A 26,628-nucleotide genomic window follows, 5' to 3' on the forward strand; every position below is an offset into this window, starting at 1 on the left:
GTCACTCTCTAGCAAAGGTTCATTATTCTAAGACTGGGAAGCATTACAGTGTTTGCTGAGCAAGTGTAATGACATCTTTCCTGAAAGCAAACTTTGATTCTGGTATCCTAAAAAGAGAGAGGGACTGGAAACGATTAGACTGGATTGTTAGTTGTGGCTGGAGAAATAAGTGTTACTGGAAAACAAAAAGTTCTGTGGCCAAAGTGCAAAAAAGTGTGCAAGCCATGTTTGTGATAACCATACAGGCATGCAGTTTCAGAAAGGCTTCAGCTGTGTTTGTTCTTCATGGTGGGTGGGACCATATTCTGCTGGGGAGATGGACTAAAACTTAACTGATGCTTTAATCTCTATTTCAGTGACTATATAATGGCTACGGGACCCACAGAGGTCACACAGTCACCTGAAACTGGAGACACAGTCGAAGAGTGCACAGGTAAGCAGTTGTTCTCTGAATGTAAAGCTCATAGTGGAGTATGTAGTGACTTGTTCTGCAGTGTTGTTTCTTTGGGGCTCCTTTTGTAGTGTAAAGAAAATTCTGTGTGTCTTTGTCAGCTGTCAGTATTACGGAAAAAATGTTTTAATGTGCAATACTGGAGCAACATAGCCTGTTGGAGGGGTGTTAGAGCTTGAAGGGCTGATTTTTGTGCCTGTATTGATAGATCCTGCAGAGGTGGGAGGTGAGCCTGTTAACAAGCCTCTGTATGTGAGAGCTATGTCGGTACCCCCAGCAGCCTCTTTATTTCTCTGCTTCTGGCCACAGGCAGCCATTTGTTACTTATTCTTTAATCCGCTGGCATGGTCTGATGCAAACAGTGTGAGGGGATGGAATAACAGGCAAGAAAGGAAAGTAGCTTACTTATGCTAGAGACTTGTCTACATTAAAGGATATCCCCTTTGCCAGTTTGAATATGAGCAATAGCATGATGTCTGAAGCATCTCTGGAGAAGTGGCTGTCACACCATTTGATTTTTCTCTATTTTCTTTGGCTAATGTTTTGCAATCATCTTAAATGTTTGTGTTTCAAAGGTCATCTTGCTTTATCCTTTAGAAATAGATTTGCCACTATCAAAATATTGTTGGAAGAGATAAGCAAATGGCAAAGAGACTTTAGTTGAACTCTGCTTGGCAGATGGATAGAGGTAAAGAAAGTGTAGTGATAGATGCTCAGCAGTGTCTGGTTTCTTAGCTTTATAATCTAGTTTGTCCCACAGTCTAGTGCTATCCTGGGAAATTGGTAAGCTTGTGTGAAGCCCATGCATGAAAATTTTGTACTCGGGTTCACTAGAAGATTCAGAAAAGAGATCAAATTCTGACCCAGGTGATAGGAAAAGCAGGAGATGGCTCATGATGTAAAGTGTCGGCTCTAAATCCACCAGGAATATTTCTGACCCTACATGAACATAATTTTAAATAGTTAAAGGCTGCTGTGCTGTTGCCGAGGTGTTCAGGAGACACTTGTCTGGACCTGGATGAAGGCATTTTAGAATCTTCTGTTTACTTCCAATGTAATGGAGGATTGCCTCACCTCTCCCTCTTCGTAACTGGCTCATGATATAAAGGCTCTAGGAGGCTAAAATCCCCACCCTTCACAGTCCAGTCAATTAGACTGATTTCTTAAGGTTTGCCTTATTGTCTGTAGTACAAGGCTTCCAGTGCATGCTACTCCTTCTTGATGGCAGGAACCAGATCGCTGTCCAAAAATTGTTAGCACCCAATGTTAGTGGTACTGAATTCCATTATTTTATTGCCTGTCTGCCAATATCTGGTATTTTTTATGAAGCTAGAATCATGACATTGTCTGAGAATCTTGTCTATGGGTTGGGATTTTTTTTCAGATATTTTTAATGTTGAAATTGTCTAGTCCTTGGATTTGAGGGAAAAAAAGATAGAAAATATGTCCTGGCTGCATCTTAGGAAGTCAGAGACCATAGAAGATCCCCAAATGAATGGTTTAGTTTAAATATGATCATTGACCACCCTAATTAGATGTTCCCTATGCTTTTTACAGTTTCAATTTTTGCACTGGAGGAAGTATCCTTTTCTTTTGTATCTTGTTATAGGGAAGAACCACTCAGAGCAGAAAGTCATGAGTTAATTATCTCTGTGCGCAAGAGACAGAATGAAATAGGCAGTATACACGCAGTAAAAAATACAGAATACACAAACTTTACAGAGAAAGGAAAATGCTTATTCCTGCTCCTTTTCTGTTACAATTGGCTAAAACATAGCATAAGCAACTAATTTTTGGGAAAGCTTTTCCTTTTTAGGGCAGTAACCTAGAAATTTAGTATTTTATTTTTAATGCCATAAAACTGAAGACTGGCAACTATAAGATTTCAAAAATCACCAGTAGATGAAGGGGAGATAGGCATAGTTGTTTGAGCTTGGATTTTTGTAATGCAATGAATTTTTTTCCATTTTAAGTGTTAAGGTCCCCTTGTATTTTATTAGTTCAAGTATCATTGAGCATTCTACCAATATAGTGTTATGTTGGGCTGCTTCAAGTGCACTGAGATGTAGGCACCTTTAGCTTAAAGGTGGCCTCCTTTTAGGGGTAATAAATTAGAGTCTCGAGAAGGCATTGAAGTAACTGCTGTGTCTGCATCAGATACTCTCTGTTGCACAATGATACAAGTGTTGTCCCATGCCAGCTGAGGTTGGCTTGTTGGTGTTTGGACATCCTTTTTGTAGCCTCCGTTCTAAAGTTAGCACCACTTCTGATCTAGACAAGTATTTGGAATAGTACCTTGGCAATGTTTGCTTTTGTGGCAAGACTTATGTCTGTTTCTCTTAAACATCCTCAGGATCGCTTCTTTTTTGTTATTGTGTTGTGGGTTTTTTGGTGTGGTTTTGTTTTTTGTTTTTTTCTTTTTTCACACTCTCCTGGTTTTCTGGAAATACCAGCATCTAATTAAGCTTGTCAGTAATGCTTGCACTAGAATCTAGCTTGCTTTTTGTCTGTACAGCTGACAGTTCACCAGTGTACATGACCAATGTACATGTCCTTTTTTCTGATTTAGATAGTTTTTGAGTTGAAGAGCTCTTTGCCTGTCTCAAAGTTTGCCATTTCATTCTTTGTGTCGTTGACTGTGTTAGCAGACATTGCAGAATTGATAATTTTGGGGAACTGCTTTCATTAAACTTGTTAAACTTTTGTTTTGCCTATCTAGGATAAAGCAGATCAGCTTTGACGAGTTTCCTGGAAGAATACCATACACATTGTCTAATTGCTGATATGAAAGACAGGAATGGTCAGGAAGTGTTCCTAAAGACTCTGAAGTGCACTCAACATGCTTGTTTTACTTGAGAGGCTCTGTGTGCTTGCTGTGTGACTTGTCGTCTCTTGCCAGTTCTTGCTATGGGTGCAGCATGAAACTCACTGAGCCCTGTGGGAGTCTTAAATCCCAAACCCTTGGGATTAGCTCTGTTGTCTGAGCCACAGCAATACAACCTGTGTGTTTTCTGTGACTGTCTCATTCACTTATTGCCTGATAAGCAGCAGTGGAAGATAAAAAGGCCTTCCACTGATAAACCCTCCCTAGGAGCAGCCACATCCCATTGTTATTGACACGAGTGGGACTCCAGTGATAGTTTGCTGTACATGGTTTGAAAGATACTTTGGTCTCAGAAACAGCCCAGGTCACTTGAAAAGCAGCATGCAGGTCTTTGGTGGCTCTGCGCAGGGATAGCCATGTCACCAGGCCATGCCGGACACTGTGGCAGTGTCCTTGTGTGTCCTGATGTGTGGTGCTGGCACTGGGCTGGAGAGCAGGGAGGAGACAGGGGGAGTAGGTCTCAGTATCATTGTTTATTTCTCAATGTGGCCACTGTCTGATGCAGCTGTGTGGTGGCACAGTTTCAGCCCAGATAAGGCCCACTGGTAGAGATCCGTACACGTACAGGGCGCATGTTGAGACAGAGCATCACCGACTAAATCATTGCTAGGAGAAGACAATAATTGTGTTGAAATAATGCCTTGCTTATGAAGGAATCCTCCAGCTGTGGGCATGTATTATGCCAACTGCTGTAAAGTATTAATTGAACAATGAAGTTGGCTCAGATATGCAATGATGTTATTGCTCTGCGTATGTATTTAAGTCAATCACAGGGATCTTAGTACAATAGTTCGGCCCAAACCACTCAAAGTGGCCCCTCAGTGTAAGGATCAGGGACAAAATGCTGTATTTGTGTGCTGAAAGAAAATATGCATAAGAATGTTAAAGTATCTTAGATTATTTAAAATAAAAGATCAGTGATGTTTCATGGTGGTTTTTTTTTTTTTTTTTCTGTTTGTATTTTCGTTTGGACTGTGGAAAATCTGAAACCAAATTAACAGTTTTCCAATTGTGTTCTTAGGGCTGCTATGTTTGGGGCTTTCATGTCCTGCAAGACAATGTCTTAATTAAAGTTTGCTCCTTTGTCCCTGGAGGGATTGATTTTATTTTGGGACAGTTGTTTAATGTGGAAACAAATATTTTGGTTTTAGAGTTTATAAATTCTTTTTCCAGTTTCAATCTTTTTGCCAATGTTGCATGTGCTTCAGGTGTTGTCTCCTTAGAGCACTGAGTAAAGAGTAAGCAGAACTAAACCAAACTAAGTAAAAACGTTAATAGCTAAAGATATTGACAGGAATTTTTACTGAAAATATACCAAGTATGATCACTGTTCAGTTGTAGATAGATACATTTTGTATATAAGGTTTATTTTTGCATAGACTGGAACCTAGGTAGGCACCACTATTGTCAGCTTAGTGCCAGTGTTGCTTTATAGGAACCAAATGTAAGAATTGAAGCTTCACCTTTCACTGGACTCCAGCACTGAATTATTTACAAAGGAAGTGACTAAAACTGAATGGACTGCTCTAGCTTTGAGGCTTCCTCAAGAATTTAAGAGATAACATTACCCAAGCTAAGCAATACCCCCAGCTTTCATAAATTTTCTTTTTTTTCATGTTGCAGGAAAGAAAAAATCCAAATTTCAGACTTTCAAGAACTTCTTTGCCAAGAAGAAAAGGAAAGAGCCTCCGCCTCCCAGGGGAGAGAGTAATTTAAAACCCTGCCAGTCCAGCAGTGATGTCAGCGTTGCTGTGCTCGACACTACTGCACTTCATTCACCAAAGCAGGCTGGGTAAGCTGGCAGGGAAGGAAAATAAATAAAAGTGGACCTCTCACAGCAGTAGGATGAAAACATGAGTTGGCCCCTTAGGAGCAACCTCTGTCCAAATTTGTGCAAAACAAGCCCTAATGCTGATGAAGGAATTCCAGGAATTTCCTCTTTCTTGAAGTGCTTGAAGAGTCAGCCTGGAAAGGAGGGGGAGAGCAGCTGGGGGCAGGGGTGATCCAGCTTGGTCTAAAACTGCAGACAGCCCACATTGCTTTGATTGGTTTTAATGTTTGAAATCTGTCTAGGAAGGTCTGATCAGCAGCAACTTTACAAGAGGATGATGACTGAGTACTGCTAGTACAGAGAAAACTTGTGAAGCTGTGTGGTTGTTTTTCAGCATCAGTGATGCCCTCTCTCATGGCTGCAGTAAAGAGAAAAGTATTTCTGGTATATTATCAATGTGTGATTGCTTCTTTAACTTTCTTACGTAGCCCTTTAGGCATAGATAGCAACTGAAGGCCCCTGGTTTTGTGTCAGCTGCCCCTGGAGGGCTGTGCATGTAAGTGAGGTTTGCACGTCCATAAGAGCATTTCTCAGCTCTCTGAATGGTGTAAGTCCAAAACTATGTCCTTTTTTCAGTGTAATACAAGCTATCAGTGTAATACAAGCTATCAGCTTGCACTGCAAACAGGGCTTCACTGATAATCTTCAGATCATCAAACTACACAACACCTCCATTGCAAATCTCTAACTGACTCTGGCCTGAATCAACCCTCTGAGCATGGTCACATCTCTTTCCAGGGGTGTCATGGAATGGTATCAGGTAACCTGTAATTTGGCTGTTCTCCAGCTCCCCACCCTCCTCATCCTCCCCTGTTAGCCACTCAGCCAGGCCTCTCTCTGGATTGCTCTAGGCGCTGTGACAAGACACTGGCCATATTCAATGGTTTGCAGTGTTTTGCTGGAGGAGACATTGGCTGGAGGTGCCACTAGCAGAGGTCATGAATAGGTGACTAGAGTGGGACATGCTGAAATCAACACTGCTGCCAGATGCTTTCTATCATCAAACAAGGCATTTGGTGGAGCTGGACACTGCGTTTCTTTGGTGGAAAATCGTAGATGTTACTTTCTCATGGGTGCTTGTTCCTCCTTGCCCCACCTTTCCACACTTGCTCTGTGTGTCATGCAAGTAATTTGGGAATGAAGCAACAATCTAACAATCTATAACCTAGCATAACAGCAACAGAATAAGTCACCACACAACCAGTCTCCTGGGGCAAGGGAAATTAGAGTCAGCCCAGTCCAAAAAGCTTAGGAACATCTGAGCTTGCCCCATCAGCCCATAGGAGGGATCTGGCTTAAAATCAGCTGTCTGCTCCAGAGGCACCGTGGGTGAGAAGTCTTTCTCTTGCCCTTAACCAAGTAATTCAAGTCCAACTGCTGTTTACCTCAGTGCTATCCTCCAGTGATTATGAACTGTTTTGCAAGATCAGCGATCAGGAAGTAAGTAAAACCCTTCTGTTTTTTACCCTTAGAGATAGGATTAGAGGGACTATCCAAAAAGCTTAGGGATATGTTTGTGCTACTTGAAAACCCTGTGATGTAGCGACTCTGCATGAACACACTTTATAAGTACCAAAAGAGAGTGAACTACATAATCCTTTAGAAAACTTGATCCTGAAAGCCACTGGAAATACAACTTGTGAAGGGTTTATAGCAGGACCCTGAGCTTTGCAATTTCTGGCATGCAGAATATAAAACCCAATTCTAGAACGATGCTGCTGTTTGCTTGTTCTTTAGGCAGAAACACTTGTTTTCTTTTTTCTTCTTTTTTTCTTCTTCTTTTTTTAAAATGTGTGGTAGGCTGACCCTGCTGGACACCAGGTGCCCACCGAAGCTGCTCTGTCACTCCCATCCTCAGCTGGACATGGGAGAGAAAAATTAATTAGAAGCTTTGTGGATCAAGATAAGGACAGGGAGAGATCACTCACCAATTGCCATCACTGTTCGTACCCCTGCTTCAAACACTAACAAAAAGAGTGGGGTTGCAGCAACAAGAAATGGAAGATGGCACAAGCCATGATGGGTTTAGGAGCTTTGTGGCTGTCTGTAGAATCCCATCATTTCCTCCATTTAGGTGGGCAGCTTGAATGTTGATAAACATGAATGAATTGAGCATTTGTGTAGGGAAATCAGTGTGGACATACAATGGCTGAAACATCTGGGCTTTAATTAGTGCATCTTTAGCTTCAGCATAAATATAAATATAAATATAAATATGCTGCCTGGAATGACAGGAATATAGACTTGCACATAAGAGACTGACCTGTACTCAAGCTGCAGTTAATTCTATATTTAATCCTATGCCTTTTTGGTGACTGCCAGAAGAAAATACAGTAATTCTCTTGCAAACACATATGATACAAATGCAGAGAGAGAAAGAAAGAGGGAGACCTTGTACTGGCAGTCTCAAGAACAAGGAAACCTCAGCTCTTATGGGTAAAGAATTCCCCAGTTAGAAAGGCAAATACATCCTAATGCACATGCATTCTTTTCAATAAATAAAATATGCCAACTAATAGTGAATATACATTACAGTAAATAAAAGCTGCGTGACTGTTTTTCCTAATGCAGTAAAATTATGTCTTGCCCATATGGACTACCTCTCATGCTGGAAAGGACTATAAAATTAAACACAAAAGGATGGGATGACTTCATTAATGATGAAATAAGGCAAATGCCTTGCTTGTGTGTAGAACTCTTGTCCTGTAGACTAACACAGACATTAACCATGACATATAATGGGGGGAAGCACAAACTCTGACCTGTGATGTGAGAGAAACAGCTCTGATTGCCTTCAACACAAGATAAACTTAGAGAAAATTTATTTTGGCCTACTGTGAGACTGTGTATAACTGTAGACTGACTGACTACACCTTTGGGACAACAGAAGGGTTAGTCCAGCAGCTAGAGGAGGTGTGTCTGGAGATGTAAAGAAGGGAGATGGAGGAGGAAAAAGAGTCATTTGTTTGGGTTTTTTTACATGGTGTATTTACTTAATTTTCACAGTCTTTCAGCGCTTTTTCCTAAATAAAGAGAGAATCTATGGTTAGGCAAATAGCAGAGACCTCTTCTATTTGATTTCCTTGCAGAAGAGCTTTGACATACTGAGTTTTTCTTGTCAGAGTTGTGTTCCTAATCATTCTCCGTTCCCCAGAGTCAAACTTTCAGAGGCAAAACATTGCCTGCACAGCATCTGAGCCAAGGAATCCTTGTAATTTGTATTTGTTAATAGTCTGATGGCCAACAATCAGAGAATATTCTATGATGTTTTGCAGTCCAAGGCTAGGATGAAATCCTGGTGGAGGCTATCCTTGTTGTCTTTTGGACAAAGTAATGTACAAATAGTGCCTGCCTATGCTGGTGGAACTTGGCTAATAAATTATTTGGATCCTTCCTTGTTGTGCCACTCAAGTGCAAAATTTGCCCTGCAAAACTTAATAGCCCAAGCCCAATCAATCTCAGTTAATTGCAACTCAGATAGCAGCTGTTGTGGGAACTCATTGCTTCACTGGGCTGAATACCCAATGAGCACAGAAACAGAGCAGGAATGTCTTACCTAGGTACTTCAACCTGGCCATGGATAGGTCTGTAACTGTAGCCACGGACACTTGTCCCATCTACATTTTTTAATACACTTGGGATCTGATCATATTTAGGATACAGGTGAATACAACTGGTTTTATTGCTGGACATGAGAGGATTTGAATCAAGTTTGTTAATATAGCAAAATTAAATGTTCTGCCTATGCAAGAAGGGAAAAACGATCCACCATCTTTGGCAGCTATGACACACCAGGCTGCAAAAGTTGTATCCTGAATGTCTCATAATAGGCAGACTGCCACCAAAGGAGGACAAGGGACTCCTCTTGTCTCTTTCTGCACTGTAGACCTTTCTCAGGGTGGTTTGCATCCACCTAACTCCTAACATCATACCTAATCACCCTGGACTCCCTCTCTAGTCCACAGACTGACCTGTGTGTTCAATGCAGATGCTGAATATGTCTGCAAAGGGACATCTGCATTTGATCAGCATCCTAAAATGTGTTTCTCCTCCCTTCTGAGTATAAAAGAAGCTAACAGTGACTATCTTAAACATGCACAGATCTGAAGTTAAGCATGATGCATCCCACCCTGGCCTCTTTGTCATCCTTCTGCTGTGGTGGTGTGGGTAATGTATCCACTGCACTGAGCACTTGTCCTTCCTTCCTTTCCAGGCCCAAGGGTAGCATGGGAAACAAAGCCTTGTCCCATGACAGCGTCTTCATTTTTGAGTCTTCACCAGGAAATGTGGCAGGTGACGTCTTGTCTCAGGAAAACATACCTGGAAGAGTGAAAACTTTGCAGGTGAGAACATCATCCCCTCATCAATAGTGCTACTTTGTGTCAGCTGTCTCCCAGGAAACTCTGTTGCTTGATTCCTTTGCTGTGTGCCTTAGGATTTTGCTGACTGAAGAGTCCAAAGCCAAATTTGCTACTTTTGGATCTATTCTGCCTCTTGGAAGCTGAATTTTTGAGCAGTCCTGGTGCTTTCAGCCTTGCCCAGGTCTCATAGTGCGTGATGGGGATCCAGTTAATGCACTCTTGGAAACTTTCCTTATTAAGCGTGTCCTCTTCCAATGGGAATTATATTCTTTACTCCGTAACTACTGCTTTTGGGTTAAGGCCATTTATTATATGGTAGTGTGTCCCTTACACTGTTATTCTTTAAATATTATTTGTGTTACTCTTTTTGGCAGTTCTGGCTCAGACATTTTCACTATACATGGTAGTCCAAGTGGCTGTGTAAATGTGTGGGATGATGGATATGTCAGGGTGCTCTGACAGCTTTATTTATATGATTATTATTCTGATCTCTGCCAGCAAAAGATACGGTATTCTGCTGAGTCATTTCCTTCTTCCAAGGCAATACTGAACCCTTCTTGACAGCTCCCTTATGAACTGTTGGTTATATTAATTGCATTTCACTAACTGCCCAGCTTGGAACACTCAGATAAAAGTTTAAGGTTTTTCCAGAGACTGAATACAAATGGTTGATAAAGGAGCCAAAGGTCACTGAAATTCTTCCTCTGCTCAGTGTGAGACTCATGTTGCAAAACACAATTGAGTTACATGTTAAGTAACAAAAGATGCACAGAGGGACTTGTTCCTCTCTAAGACTGCAAAATAGGCTAAGCTATTTTTTGTATAACAAGAGGAGTAGCAGAAGAAATCATGTTTGTATATTACAGAACATTGTTGGGGAGGAAAAAGTTCTTTTCATGCTATTTGCAGTCCACTGTGCCCTCTCCTCATCCATCATCCTGCATAGTAATGTAATACTGCCAGCACTATTTTTGTAGCTATAGCAGACAGGTTTTTTCTGTGAGCTTGTCAGAATAAAAGCCAAGCACTCATAAAAGCAGTTACTTTCTTAGCAACGTAAATTAACTTCTACCAACAGAAGACAGAATGCAAATTCAGTTACCCTCACAGCACTTTGCTGTCTGCGTGTAATAAATTTAATAAATCTAAGACAGGAATTTCTGAAAAGAGACTGAAGCAAAATTGACTTTCTGTCTTTTACTTCCCGTTAGGTGCACACTTACGTTGTATGCCTTGTCTTGCTCATATATCACGGTATTGCAATATATTGCCCATAAATTGCAAAAGAAAGCTGTTTGAACTGGGGGACCAGTGTTCTGGACATTGTGCTACCCTGTGTGCAAGTTAGATCTATAGGAATTATATTGCAAATGAATCTCGCTGAATAAGAATTGCAGCTATTTAGATATATTTTACAGAGGTGTAAATGAATGCATAGATTGCAGGAAAACACAAAACTAGGTTTAGAATTACCAAGTATGGTTTAATAAGCAAAGAAACAGAAAAAATAAGTCTGTATGTTTATCTTGGGAATATTCTGTTGAGATGTTTTCAGTTGAAGGACAAAATTTGTGTTCAGACCTTGTTTCTATTCCAGCTTTGCCACAGCTGACAGACTTAAGCCAAGAATTTTAGTAATGGTGGTTCCTGAGATCTGAACATTTTTAGTTTGAGGGAACATCTGGCTGCTTGTGAGTTTGCAGACTTTATTTTTTCTAGGATCAGGGACTGCCAGAGCATTCTTTTCTGCAATCCTGGAAAAGAATCCCCATACTCCTTTACAAACAAAGTTGTTCTTGGCTGCTGTTACCATTCTTGCTGTAGACACGACCAGGATGTGATGATGGGGAAAATTAATATGCAATTCGTTAGGGTGGACCAGAAATGAAATTAAATTGGTATTGTATAAAAATAGGGTATTGTATAAAAATGGGACAGGGTTGTAACAAGCTCTCAGATTTGGAAGGGCTTTGTGAGGGAAAGGGACTACTTAAACCTGGGATTGGGAATGCTGACTGGCAATACTTCGTGTGACTAAATACTTAAATTTGTGTGACTAAAGAATTAAATCTAGAATTTTGAAAGTTTTTAATTTGAGTTAAACTGTAGTAAACTTTCCGGAATTGTGAAATTCCTGTATTCCTTTGGTAACTTACTGAATAAAACTGATTTTGATTTTAATTTTATACCAACACCAGTTTTAATGATGGGTCCTTGATGAATGTCGCTAGATAAAATTTTATTAATGGCTCTTTTCTATAAATGGTCTGTTACTTCAATTTTTTCTGTTTAACTAAAAGATTCTGCATATCTAATAGGAGCATCTGGGTTACAATGTGCAGAACATCCCCTTTTAAATTGTACAATTGAAAGTCTGTTGTCTAAATTTCAACCACAGCTTCAGCTGCAGCAGAACATCAGACTTGGGTCACCTCCTCTTGTTATAACTGGGAAAAAACTGGAAGATGCAGGTGCTGTTTCTGAAGATGATGGTTTACCTAGAAGCCCTCCTGAAATGTCAACCCTTCATGAAGTTCTGACAGTTTCACCAAATGAGGTATAATTGTCATGTCACCTTAGTGACCATCCATACAGAAAAGATAAAATCTGCCTGGAGAGGGAAGACCTTTTTGCTTGCTTGTGATAAAATGTGATGGTACAGATCAGTTAGAGCCAGAAGAAATTACCTAAGTGGATTGTGGACTTGTCACTCTGAGGTATACCTAGAAAGTGACCCTACAAATACCCTTTCTGGGTACAATTTTCCATGCTTTTATGCAGACCAGGACTGTGACCTCTATCATTGGCAAATGCATGATTTTAGACTTCAGTGAACTTGTGAGAATTTGTAAATCTGATGATTTTAACACATTAGCTCAAAAAAACTTTATAAAATATATTGCCTCCTGTGGTCAACCTTTTTGGCGTATCTCAATGCAGAAGAAATCTCCCCTACTTTATGTTTGATGCCAATGAAGAAATTAAACCTACTGTGTAAGGCAGGGACCCAGTGACCCTTCCTTTATTTTTCCTCTTGTGTTTTCTCATAATTAGCACTGGATATCCAGCTCGAGATAGTTCAGTGTGATACTTCCCTTGACTTAACCTCTTCCTCATTTTATCCCACAGTCCTCCAACCCTGTTCAGCGTCATAGCTCTTTGAGTTTAGGTGGGACAGACAGTGAAGATGAACAGGTAAATAGCTCCTTTTCGTGCTAATAAACTTCCCTGAGACATCATGTGTAGAGTCTATATGAAGCCAGTACAGTAATTTTATTTTTTAAAATTAATTCTGCATATGGTGTATCTTAGGAAACAATTCTTTAAGATTCCAGAGTGTGGCTAATGATACTTAAAATGTACCTCTCAGGGTTTTGAATAAGAAATAATAAGACAGGCAGAAATCTACTGGTAAGGGGTTTTTGTGAACAGCACAGAGGCAGCTCTGTGACACAGTGTGAATCTATAAAGTTACACAAAAAATTGGACCAAGCAAAGCACTTCAGTTCTGCTTCCATGTCAATTCTGCTTCCATGTCCCAGGGCCTCAATACCAAATAATTACACCTTCCTGTCAGCTGTGGCTTGTGAGCAGTGCCCTGTATCTCTTTTCTCATGGGAAATGATTGCAGGACCAACCTTTCCTAATGCCAGGTATTCCACAGGAAAGGGTGTGTTTTAATTTGCAGTTTTCTTTGGATGATAAATGACCATGAGAAGCAGCAGGTTCTGCTCTCAGAACAACACAGATAATGACCAGATTGGAAAAATTTGCAGAGGTCATATTTTTTGATGTACTGTGACCGTTTTTGTGGATCAGATGTGAAGATATTTTCATGATCTTTAAAACTTCATCAGCATACATGTTGGAAGTGCTGTGTTATATCCTAAGCTTAAACAAAACTAAGTTGTGAATGCCACGCACAGTGCAATGGCTGTGTGTCACCCAGCTTTATGAATGAAGCTTGTTTGGCATGTCTGTGACATTTTACAAATGTTCCAGAAAGTTTGGTCTGCATTTCAAAACAGTAGCAAAACCACTCAAACTTCATGTTTAGGGACTTTTCTACAAACATTTCTGTAAACCCTTTCTTTTGATAGCACAATCTAAGGTTACTGCTGTTCAGTTCCTGCAAGGCTGAGATCCACATCACTGTCTGGAAGATGGTTCTGGTATACTGAGAAGCCTTTGATTTTCCTGAAAGTGGATATTGTAAGAGAAAAGTGGCTATGGCAGCTTTCTTAGAGATAATGAGGAGTAAGCATCTGTGCTGCTTCTGTGTCTTTTTAATAATGAATTTCTGCACTGGGTCACACTACTGGGATGAAAAAGCAGCTATACAAATGGCAGCAGTGTCTCCTGCTGGTGTGTGCATATTCTGCAAACGGGTTTGTGGATAAGAACTGGGCTGGGGACAAGCTGAGGCTCTTACTGCAGCAGAGACAGGTATTTCTCCTTCTGTGTTGTGTACAGTTGAACACACAGAATCGAGGATTCTCTATGCAGAGATGACTTCAGGTATGCATTTTAAAATGAGGATTTATGTCCAAAAATCCAGCCATTTCAAGCTTCTGAAATGGAATGAGCTAACAAAGGAACTGTTCCAGAGATGTAGGGAAGTAAAGCAAAATATATATAGAATTGTATTTGTGTTTTACAGCTACCTTCTGGAGCTTCCTCCAGGCCCATCAGTCCTTTATCCTCTGCCACTCTGGGGACCCCCATTTCACAGGGCTGCAACTTCCTTCCTGTTGATTTTACCATCCCTGCTAGCCCCCTTGGCTGCCTGGACACCTCAGCAGCCAGACACAGGATTGCCATCAACCCTCGGAAACAGAAAGGCTTTACCAACAAGCATCAGCTACCCCTCCAGGTAGGAGTTTTCTAGAAAAGAATCACTGAGCAGAAGGAAATGAGTGTGAGTTTTTAATTATTATTTTAAATATTTTAATTTCTTTTTTTCTCTCCTATCCACTTTTCTTTACTTCTTCTATTGAAAGAAGGGAAAACACCTCTTTTGCACCAACCACCAACCAACCAAAAAAGACTCTGAAAACTTCAATATCATGGAAACTGAAGAAAAGTGCAATTTTTTGTTTTCATTATTTAGCCCAAAATTGTGGGTTATGCTTCATTTGTAAAGGTACTCCTGGTGTTTGAAAAGCTAAATGTCAGTTTTAAAGAGGCCTAAGTCTATTTTTACAAGTCTAGCTCTTAACTGGAATAGTACATAGCCACAGTGTTGGTAAATTACAGGGTGAAGTGTTGCAGTGGGGATACTGCAACATGCATATATCAAACCAGGAGTCCCGTGGAAAGGAAATATATATGGACAGACAGATTCTTGATAGATGTTTCAGAGATGTTTATTTCTCCAGCCGCATGGCCGGGGCTCTGCCAAGGAACTGCTCCAGTCACGGGACCAAGGGTCCTTCTGCCCGCGCAGGGAACACAAACCAACCAATGGGAACGAGGCTGAGCAGGGGCAGGGGAACCCCGTGTCTGTGCCCTCAGGGCCCCTCTGCCAGGGCTACACAGCGGGGAGAGGAGACCCCCAACAGCTCACCCGTTTTATTTTAATAAAAGGAGAATGAAAACAACTGGATAAACATAACAAGAACAGTTTCAAGACAAAACAAGCCACCCTCCTGAGTCTTTAAATGTCCAATCAGATTCTGTGGAACATCTTAGGGCTGACAGAAGGGAGACAGAACTCTCTGAGCATGCTTTGTGGGGAAACTGAGGCAGGAGAGGGTTTAACTTCTTCCCTCCCCCTTTTCATCCCCCACTCGGCATTGGAAAGGGATTTTTGGGAAAACAATTGGCAAAAGCATGGTTTTGTGAGGGAAACCATGGATGAAAAAACAGATTAGGAATACACTGGGGGTAATAGGACATAGGGTAAAAGGGAAAGGTGGGATTAGGAAAGGGAGACTGTAGGGGGGGCTTACAATGGAGATATTGTCTAACATGACTGCGATTTTTTGCATATATACTGCCTTTTACAGGAACACCATCAGGCCCAGTGACCTGCGATGCTTGTAACCCTTTTCTCCCTAGCACAATTTTGAATTCCACTACCTCTCCATCTCCCAAGCTTGGGATGCATTTTTCAGGGTTATTCTTTTTAATAGCAGTTCTATGCACGAATATGTCTTGCTGGTTGTCACACCTTGTTATAAAACCATACTTTTGCTGAACATTATACCATTTTACTATCCCTAAGATCTTAGTTACTATGATCTTTTCCTTTTTCCGAGTGGCTGCTGTTTTCTGTCTCGCTGCGTCTTTGCTCTCTCTTTCGGTCGCTCCCGTGTTGGAATTGTCGGGGCTGCTGGTGCCTGCGCGCTCTTCCCGGGGTCGCGTTCGGGGCTGCGCGGGCCGGGCCGGGCCGCGCCGCTCAGTTCTCCGTGCGTCGCCTCCTCTGGTCGCAGCTTCGCTGCCGATGCCAGGCGCTGTACCCACGTCTCGGCCGGGCCCCCGAGCGACGACCCCCCCATGCCCTGCTCCAGCGCGCGTCTCGGCTGGGCGCAGCTCCGTTCTACCGCCATCGCCGCCAGCCGCCGCCCCTCTCGGTCGGGCGTTCCCGGGGCTCGCTCCACCACGCGCTGTGTGGGGCCGTGTGGGCACCGCCGGGTCCCGCCGCTCCCGCCGCGCCTCGCTCCGCCACCGACACTGCAGCTCGCTTGGCTCCGCCCGCACGCGGGAACTGCCTCGCTGCTGCTCGCAGAGCGCTCGGTGCACGTGGCCTGGGCCGCACGGTCCCTGAGGCAGGCTTTGCTTCACCAAGACACAGCTGACATTGCTCAACAGTCTCGGTAATTAAATAATATTAACGAAAGTATTCTTCCATCGGCATATATTTTGACTCCAATATTAACTGTGTCCAAACGGTTTTCCAAAAGCCCTTGGTAAGAATTAAATCCCAAGAAACATAGAAAAAGTTCTTAAACAACCATGCCAGGAAGTGTTTCAGTTCTTTCTGTGCTTGAATCAAGCTAAAATTTACAAATCGTTGTTTAAGAATCATTTTAAGTTTGAGATAAATGTCCATATGTGGCTCTGAAAGCCAAGAGTCTTCCCACCATTCCTCCATAGTTTAGATGTGGAATAGCAAAGCAAAAACCAAGAAGAGGAATCCAAAGTTTCCAGGGTTTACTCACACAAATCAGTCGCTTAGGGATCGGGGATCGTTCTGCTCGCAGTTCCCCACCATTATGTTGCAGTGGGGATACTGCAACATGCATATATCAAACCAGGAGTCCCGTGGAAAGGAAATATATATGGACAGACAGATTCTTGATAGCTGTTTCAGAGATGTTTATTTCTCCAGCCGCATGGCCGGGGCTCTGCCGAGGAACTGCTCCAGTCACGGGACCAAGGGTCCTTCTGCCCGCGCAGGGGAACACAAACCAACCAATGGGAACGAGGCTGAGCAGGGGCAGGGGAACCCCGTGTCTGTGCCCTCAGGGCCCCTCTCCCAGGGCTACACAGCGGGGGAGGGACCCCAACAGTGGAGGTTTTGTGTTTATGATTTGAATATTTGTAAAAATGCATGTGTATAAAGTACAATTTTTGTGCATGATTCTTTAATTAAAACATCTTCACTTCTTTAGGTAGAACAGCTGGAAAATGAAGCATGTCTTCCTGCAACTCCAGAAAGGAAGAGAAATTCAACAGAATTACTTGAGAGTGACAAACACAAAAGTGACTGGGAAGGTAATGAAGCCATAGGTTTTGCTATTTTGGGTGCTTGAACTCTTCTGCATAACACTGACAGGACCTGTTTGAATTTTAAGTCCCTTCAAACTAGGCATCTTTTGGTTCTATAACATAAAACCAATCCTGGCTGCTAAGCTGTTGTGATGAAAAGTCAAGTACTCTCAATAAAGTAATGCTGAAGTGGTGAACTTTGAGGGCAGCATTAAGAAAAACATGAGGTGAAAGCACCATGTTCAGAAGTACCTGTCCTACACAGCTGGCTGGACCTCAGTGAATGTGAAGCTGAGTTCCTAAACACTCAGAAAAACCTTAACCTTGGCATTATATGTTATGTATGCCGGGTGACTTTGATTGGCTTGTGTTCACTGGATCTTCCTTTGCTACTTACCAAGAGAGAATTTTCCAGGTCATTTTAGACGGCTTTTCTAGGCATACACATGAAGAAATGTCTAGGGAAATCTGGCTAGTAGTCTTACAACTAAGGGTGTGTGCAGGAAACAGCTAAACAGCAACTAATGTGGTACACCTGAAACAGACAGTAACTTTCAGTCATTCCCTGGATTAGGTATGTTCAAACTAAAACTTTTTTAGTCTCTCACCTGGACAGCCCATTTCTAAATAGGCTCTGAACAGGCTTATTTATCAGTCAGCAGTGCCCAGACATGGGGCATTCGTGTTAAAGGACTGCACTACCTGGAATGACTTAGTCATACAGATGGTGTTTGAATTGTAACCTTTAAGTACCCACTCTTCTCCTCTGTTTAATACAGGATTATCAGCCCAGATGGGACATTGTGCAAAGGGAGGTGGTTTTAAGGAGATACCAGGTATAGAAACTCCCACTGATGCTGCCCATGACTCTTACAATTCCACACTTGTGGCAGAAGACCCCTGTGCTTTGCTGCAAGAGAATGGGTGCCTTCCTGATGTGGACCATCGCTATAAAGCAGCCACACTCCTTCTGAGGCCTGAGCCTTCTCCAGTGAACCTGGAAGAACACCACAGAGCAAAAGTGTCGTACTCTGCAGCTGAGTCTGCTAATGAATTGAAAGTACTTCAGCAAAGTACCAGTGCTGAAGTACCTGCACTTCCAGAATTGCAACAACTTGAAGGAGAAGCAGTTGTGTCTCCAGACATACCAGCAGTCGACTTGTTCAGCAGTGGTGTGGAAACAGTGGGCAGGGATATATTGCCAGATGTTGCACAGACTTCCTCAGTAAATTCTGTGGATCCAAATATTAAAGCCCAGGAAAAGGGGGATCCACTGTTTACTGGCAAAGAGGAACTCTGCTTTGGTACTACTGAGAATCATTCCAACCGTGCTGTCTCAGATACTGCACTGAGAACTCCACAGGTTGCAGTAGCTGACTCAGAGTCTTGTTCTGACATCAAGACAGTGGCTGTTTTGAGGCCTGAAAAGAGTTCAGTAGCAAAAAATGACAAAGGAACTTGTGAAATTATGGAATTTCAGTTATTCAAGGACAATGTAGAAAAAAAAATAGACACTGCTGCATCTGTCTCAAAAGCAGTTTGTGTGGTACCTTGCAGTAAATTGGAAGTATGTTTTAAAGCAGAAACTGTTCCTGTTTCAAAGGTTAACCAAGGCAGTCAACATGCCAACACATCATACATTTCTGAAAAACTTTCCATTGGGTGTCTTGCCTCTTCAAGTCTGTCTGGCTTGAAGAGTAATATATCTTCTGATGCTGACAGTAAGGAGTACCAGATAGGCAGTACAGCTTCTCACAGAAGAACAGCAGAAGGCAGTCGATCATCAGATGAAAATGTAAAAAGTCCACTGAAGACTGCTTCTGCTAAACCAGTCAGATTTACCATTGCACCAGCATGGCAAAGATCTCTCTCAGGGGGTTCAAATTCGAAGGAAGATTCCTATTCCAAAAGTTCTCCAACATCCCCCATAAGACCAGAGTTCTTTGAAGGAATGACAAAAGAGCACACACGTTTTGATGCAGTTTTGCAGGAATCAGCAAAAACCAGCTCAGATAGATTTGATCGAGATTGTAAGGACAGAGATCTGCATTTGAATTCTTTTATGGAGTGGGCTGACCATGAAACACAGAACTTGGAGAGCCCGTTTGGGGTCAGACTAAGAAGAACATCATCTTTACTAAAATACCAGAATGAAAGTTGTGTAGAGCCTCCAAAGCTGATTCCCTCAGCTTTTCCAATTGCTTCTTTTGCTTCAGTCAAGGAAGATCAGAAATTGATGGACACTGGGAAGCCATCTCCAAGCCTTCCTGTCAGCACAAAATCAGTTGTTAAAAAACCAGATCTCCAAGAGGACAAAAATCCTCCTAAGGCAAGATCAGAAGAAGTGGCAAAGAAGCAAAATGGTCATAAACCTTCAGGTATTTATGCTGTATTTGTATCCAAACATTGTAGAAAACAGTGGTCATGTAAAGAGCCTTGGCAGAGCGGCACAAAAAAAAAAAAAATCCTCTTGACTGAGGACCAAGTTCAGCCTTGAGTTCATCAGCATTATAATTTAATTGGCTTGATGATTTGGCCAGTCAAGAGAATTCTTGGTTTATCTTGATGAAGGGTGTGTTCCAGTAAGAATAACAACAGAATAATAGCTTAAGGGCCTCTTAAACATTTCTGCCATGAGGTATTTGTGCATATAGTTGGAGTTTTAACACAGCTTTTTAAAACTTGCTGCAGTTTTATAGTTAAAAATTCAGACTGCAGCTGCTCAAACCTTAACTAGGAGTTGAATTGGGTGTGATTATTTTTTTTTAACAATGACTTAATTTAAAATATTTAAAAAGTGACAAGGCAGCCTGTATTTTACTGCCTACATGAAAAAATCGTGATTATTGTACTCATTTAATCTGCAGTGGAAGGATGTTGTTTCAAAGGCAAAATCCGGTTCACAATGATCTCAGTGGGACCTCTGCCATTGACTTAGGCAGAAGCAGAGCTGGGTCAAAAAACTCTAGAATAAACAGAAAAAAACAGTTACTGCCAAGGACAAAATCATCAGGAAAGGTAATTTTATCTCCACCATGTTCAAAGGGTATTACAGATGCTGAAGGATTTAAAACGTGGAGCACTAGCTTTAGGCTGACTTGACCTAAATCCCTTCTTTACTTCAAACATGCTTCTTTTGTAGAAAAAGTCTCTCCTTATTTGGAAACTACTTCTTCTGAACCAGCCTGGGTCTCCATGGCAAAGCTAAAACAAAAGGGTTTCCAGGACCATCCTCTTGCCAAAGAACATAAAGATGAAGACAAAGCTTTGACCAAAGTGGAACAAGAGGAGGTAGACTACCAAGTAATATTGCATGGGTGTGAATCCTGCCCCAGGATTCACAGGTCACCTGGGTACTTTGCAAACTGTTCAAGATTGTCCTCAAGGGAGGTGTGTTGTGAGCACAAGGAGAGCTTTGCAGGCCTGACCTCTAAAACACTGAGACAGACAACTGATGCAAGTGTGCAAATGCCAGTGACTACACTGTCACAGGGATTAGTTTCAGAGCTGGATCATCCTATACGTTCCTTTGCACTGCTCAAACCTGAACTTTCTCAGAACTTTCCCTTATTGCCCAGAGCATATTTATGTAGCCCAAGAGTTGCTTTGGGTTGCATTAGGTTCCTCACTGCCTTCTCCCTCCCTCCCACAGGATGTTCCCAGCCATCCTTGCCTGGCTTTTGCTGCATTTCCACAGCCAGGTTTGAGAGGTTGCCAGGGGGAGCTTTATGAGTGCCCATGGCTGGTAGTTAGTTGCATTCTTTTCTTCTCTCCTCATGCTGTAGCAAGAGTTCTGCATTAGTGAGAACACACTGAAGAAGAATATGCCTTCCAGCTCTCAGGACAAGAAAACACAAATGAAGACTGGTGTGTCTGCAGCAGCAGGTATTCTTTTTCTTTACATAGTGGCTACAGTTTGCACCAGTAAGTGGTGTGGGTGGCAGGTGATGGGGACGAAAACCACCATTTTTATAATCAGCACACTTTATGTAAGGCCTATTCAGACTACGGTGTGTGTATGAGGTAACATAATGGCTTGTTCACTCAGCAGAGAAAGCAAGTGAGGAACTCTTATCTCCACTGCCAGTTCACGAAATGGCATATAAACAGTTTGGTGATTTATTACTGGCCAAGGTCAAAACTAAAGAATAGCAGTTGAAGTTGGAGAGTGTCCAGAAGAGAGCAGCAAAAAAGGTCAGGTCTTCTAAATCTCCAGTCAGCCAGGAAATACTGATAGGAGTGGGGTTGTTTAGTCTAGAAAAGACAACTAAATTTTCTGCAGAGGACAAGACTAGTCTTTATGGTCGGCATGAACTTAAAATGCACCAGGGGATGTTTAGCTTAGATGTTAGGAAGTACTTTCTAACAATAAGAGCAGTGAGGTGCAGAAGAGCATGGCTTGCATATGGAGAGTGTGCAGTTTCCATGGCCACATGTGTTGAATAGATAAACACGTATCAAGAATAATTTAGGTAGAGTCAGTTTCACCCTCAGGTGAACACAGAGGCTGGATGGCCCCTCTTCTGAACACTTAGCTGTGTTTCTCTATATTAAAGATGCAGGGGAAGAGTGTGACTCAGACTTAGTGACTCACATTATCTCTCCCAAGGCTTCTGCTGGGCTGCATCTTATCCCTCCCTGCTTACTCAGTGTGGTGCCAAACCTCAGAGACACGCTCCAGCTAGATACAGATAAGCCAGTCCTTCAGCTGTAAAAGCATATTGTGCTGACTGAAAGCTATTGATGGCAGATACTGCCTAAGTAGGTAAGAAATGCGCCACTGTGCCAGAGCTGTGGCTTTTCCATTGCAGATTCCTGTAGCTGACACAGTAAGAGATGCTGTCTAGAGAGAACCCATGCACCTGGCCCCTTTCCCTGTGCAGTCCAGCAATGCCCAGAGTTGTTGTACAAGAGGTATTTGGGAGTACCGCTGTGCTGTTCCCTGTAGTAGTTATTGCTAGAGCTGTTAACCATTTCTGAATTTACAGGTTCTACAAAATTAGCTTTCTCCCTTACTATAGTAGGTGGCTGGCTCAGTATGTTTGCACCAACACAGAGGCTCTGATGTCAGTTGCAGCTAACTTTGTGTATCTGTGTGTGATTAAAATACCATAACTTTTAAAAAGGATTCTGTTGCATGTCTCATGGTTTTAGGTGCAAAGTGAGAGATGAAACATAAACAGGCCAAGATTTTTGCTCAGATGAGGTCTTCCTTTGAAAGGCTGATTTCTATATGTTGCATCATCCTAACCTTGGAAGCTCGGCAGCCTTTGGTCAAAATTCAGAACTTCACAAACCACTCTGCTACTCACTGACTAGAACTTGCAGTCTTTGTGGTGCTTGCAGCAGAATTACAAGTTTTTGTGTATTACCTCTTCCCCATAACTGGGGAAGTTTCCTGACACCCAATGACTGTTTCTTCGCCTCCAGAGGTAGCATTTATAGGCATATTCTGGTGTCCCACGACTTGAGCATCACAAAAAGCTCTGACTAGTGCTGGTGTTTAAGGAAAACACTGCTCTTCTGCTGCTCAGAAAGCCAGGCCCTATTGTTTAGGAAATGTTCAGCACTGTCTACATATGAGTAGGAAATTTGGAATCCCAAATGTAAACTCACCTCTTCCTTGATTTGGGTCCCAGTAGCCCAGTCAGGACTTTGTCTCGTTGAAAGTGCTGGTGGTGGAAGGGATGTAGAGTTAATACCCAGAGGAGATATTTATTTGGATTGTTGTGCTTATTATGAAGAAGGTTCTCTCCTAAAATGTGGAAATTAATTTTAAAAATCAAAATTTCAGTAATACGTGAATTCCTACCTCATCTTAGATACTTCTGAAAATTTCCTGTGTATGTAGAGCTGCAGCCTGTTTAATGGACAGTATACTTCCTCCAGTATTCCTAAGGACAGTTTGCCTCCTGCAAGAATTACCAACCAGCCAGAACTTCTAAAAGACCAGAGACCTCCTGAGTGAAAGTAGGGAACTACTTTAGCTCTGCTCAGGAGAGTGAATGATGGAGCTGATGGATATTTTCCATTGATTTCAGTGCAAGCAAGATCAAGCTTCTTGTACTTAACATGGCTTAGCCATTAATTTTGAAAAATTTCAAACAAGATGAATGGAGTAGTACTTTTCTAAGTAGGAACTCAAAGCCATAAAAGAAGCATTATCTGTATTCCTACATCCTTTGTGAGTATGACAGGAGTCTGTTAGACTGCATCAAGAGGAACACCTAGTACCATCAGAATCTCACCATCACAGCTTACAAGTGAAAGTACATAAAGCACTGGTTTGATTCCTACCTAATATTTAATAATATTGCTGGAGCAGTATTTGTGTTGGCAGTGAAAACTAAAAAAAAGCTTTAAGTATTCTCAGTATTGGAAAACATAAACTTTACTCCACAGCAAGCCTGGGGTGATCCTTATCCTGCAGCTATTTTGTTTCTGTTTTCCTGCATACTCAGGGATCTTATTCCTAGATTTTCCTGCACTCGCAGAGCAGAATTAGCCTGTGGAACTCCTTGCTGTGCCCTTTAATAGAAATCAAGTGTTTGAAAAATTAAGAAATATAGTAACCAAGAATATGAATTAGAGAAATAACTGGGACTACAGTATTCACATGCTTGAAGAATTTTGAAAAATGTCCTTCATTTATATGGGCTTAGACACTTGCTGTTTGGACTGAGGAAAAGATTTTTTAATGGACACATTACTCACTGTTTAGTATCTATTTTCCTGTTGCAATAGCTGTTCCTCACCATTGCTGTAGCTGGACCAGAGAGTGCCAGCAATAGCCAATTAACAATTCCTTTGACTTATTGGTGAGTCACAAGCATTTTGGGGTGTAAAACAGTTTCTTTAGAGAGAAGAAAATATTATTGGCAGAAATTGAGTTTTTAACTCTCTAGCCTTCTGATGAGTGATGTGTATCTTCTCGTTGCCAGGTAAAGCTGGACGTATTTCTCAGGAAGCATCTGTGGTTCCTGCTGTTGAAAAGGAAGCAAGGCACTCCTCTAATCTGCCAATGACACCCTGCAGTCCTGCTGAACCGCCCTGGCTGTCCCTGGCCAAGAAAAAAGCCAAAGCATGGAGTGAAATGCCCCAGATTGTGCAATAGCAAATGACACGAGCATCCTTCTTTGCATTGCCAATAGCTGTGTTAACTCCATTTAATCCCTTCTTTACTGTGACCTTTTTTTTCTTTTATGAGAAATAAGAGCCTTAAAAGTTCTGATCAGACTGTTGTATGTAAATACACAATGAAGAAATGCCATCGTGGGCTTAATTTGATGTATTAGGAAGCTGAGCATTTCCTACTACCAAACACTAGGAAGATTTGATTAATTTTTATATGCTTACACATCTGATGGTGATATTATAAGAAGACATGCTTCAGGCTTTTGAAACGTTTCTCTAGAAAAATATGTTTTTAAGTTTCTTTTAAAAAGACCATACAGTATTTTGTACAGTTTGGCTTTCAGCTAAGAAATTAATGTATGCTATAAAATAGATACAATGCTAGGCACTGACGCATCATGAGTCATGGACATTGATGTCATCACACTTCTTTCTCTTGTCCTCTGTGATGGGCAGCCTGACTTTGGTCCAGATTGTTAATGGATCTGTTTCGTGACAGCTGTAAGATGTAAACACATCGTGAGTTGGAGTGATTCTGGCTTTTGTGTGGTTTAAAGTCACAGTACAGTTGGTCGTGCTTTGCTCACAGATACCCACTGGAATGGCCCAGAGCTACACACCCATTCTCTCCCATGCACTGGAAAACCACCATACTGTAGCATATAATCTGCTTTTTGTTATACCATTAGAAATCTGGGATAATTTAAACATTCTACTAAAAAAATCCCTCCTTTCTTTAATTATGGCAAATAGTGATTTTTTTGGTGAGGTTCCTCAGCCAATCCTCTTAAAGAGTGTGTTGGGGGGAGAACTTGCTCCTTAGAAAGTGGCATCTTGTTTTCAAGAAATCCCACTCTCCATGTTCGTAAGGATGTATATTTAGTCAATTGTATCTAATATTAGTCATGAAAGGGGCATCTGCTTTTCTTCATGTCTCATCAGTCTTTGACCATTGACTCAACATCAGTCTGAGAATGTGCAACTGAGGCAGGATTATTCTCTCAGGACCTGGCCTTGCAGTCACTTAAACTAACAAAAGTTTTGCTATTGACTTTGAAGGATGCAGACACTTGAAAAATAAGCTTTGTGAAGAGATATTGGTGGCTTAAGTGACAGTGGCACTTACTGGTCCTTCCACTTCTTGCAGCGTTGCATGTTTATGTAGTTTTTGTTTACAATCAGTGCAAAATTTGAAGGCTGACTTGGCTGATGGACTGTTTTTAGCTGGGAAGTTGGTCAGAATTTTTAAAGGAAAATATTATCTATTGATAAGATAACTGCAAACCAAAAAAAATTTGGTTGCAGATCAGCTCAAGCAAGACTTTAATCTTCCAGTCTTGGCCTGAATTTAATCTGTAGCTTTTGCAATTTGAAAACAGTATTAGGAGCTAGACTGTGATTTTTAATTTTTTATTACATGGGTGAAAACTTACTTGCCCAGGGAGGCTCAGAATCTATAGATACTATTTATCCTAGACTAAGACCAGAAAGAGTGGGAGATTCACATTGGCTTGGTAATTGATGCCTATTTTGTAGCTTGTTTTCCTCTGCTTTAGGACACATATCTTTCCTTACAAAGAACTGAAACATTTGTATTTCTCTGGACCTTCTGAGTGTAATGTAAATGAATATACTCCGCTTTGATTCCTGAAATTTTGTACAGCTGTCATCCCACCACAAGCTTACTGACCCTGTGTAAAATACAGGTCTTTCTATATTTTGCAAACTCTCTTCTCATTCTGTTAATGTGGATAGTGATTCTTCACCCAAAGTACTGCAAAGGATACTATAATCTCTCTTTCCCTGTGTTTCCTTTTGATCTTAATATTCTTCCTGTCTTTTATGTTTGGTATGTATATATGTTTTTGTAATCCTTGTCTTGAAGGAACCCCTTTTGTATTCCATTTCCATATTTGGTTTACTATTAAAAGCTGTTGCCAGTGATGATGATATAATTTCTGGGAAAAGAAGAGGGATGGATGGCCCTCATTCATTAAGGAAGAAATAAAAAGAGGTCTTTGGTCAATATTGACTCTGTACATGGAGAAACTGCATAGATTTGAGGTGATTTTGTGTGACTTAAGACTGATTGGCACAGCTGGTCAGACTAAGGAACTTTTCTAAATCTAAGTTTAAAACATCGTGAGAGAGCTAATGGCTCTCCTGTTATTCTGGAGTTATTGCTCCTTCAGTGCAGGGTTGGTTTGAAGGCAGCCACTTGTGGTCATAGGAAGCCTTGAAAATACTTGTTTGC

The 26,628-nt window shown here is 41.5% G+C and overlaps 1 protein-coding gene across 1 annotated transcript in view; it reads left to right on the forward strand.

Annotated features, from left to right (window-relative positions):
• Positions 1 to 24,354, forward strand: part of KIAA1210 — a gene marked incomplete at both ends in the record, with an annotated part of 60,171 nt that extends 35,817 nt beyond the window's left edge. The window contains 11 exons of the mRNA XM_082289764.1: positions 357 to 433; positions 4,959 to 5,127; positions 9,380 to 9,509; positions 11,926 to 12,084; positions 12,657 to 12,722; positions 14,188 to 14,400; positions 17,144 to 17,246; positions 18,020 to 19,618; positions 20,383 to 20,531; positions 21,026 to 21,125; positions 24,182 to 24,354. Of these exons, the coding sequence (XP_082145890.1) occupies positions 357 to 433; positions 4,959 to 5,127; positions 9,380 to 9,509; positions 11,926 to 12,084; positions 12,657 to 12,722; positions 14,188 to 14,400; positions 17,144 to 17,246; positions 18,020 to 19,618; positions 20,383 to 20,531; positions 21,026 to 21,125; positions 24,182 to 24,354 (2,938 nt within the window). The remainder of the gene's footprint in view (positions 1 to 356; positions 434 to 4,958; positions 5,128 to 9,379; positions 9,510 to 11,925; positions 12,085 to 12,656; positions 12,723 to 14,187; positions 14,401 to 17,143; positions 17,247 to 18,019; positions 19,619 to 20,382; positions 20,532 to 21,025; positions 21,126 to 24,181) is intronic.
• Between the last annotated feature and the right edge of the window lie 2,274 nt (positions 24,355 to 26,628).

This window comes from Coloeus monedula, assembly GCF_965178545.1.
Source record: "Coloeus monedula genome assembly, chromosome: 12".
In the NCBI taxonomy this organism is placed as follows: Eukaryota; Metazoa; Chordata; class Aves; order Passeriformes; family Corvidae; genus Coloeus; species Coloeus monedula.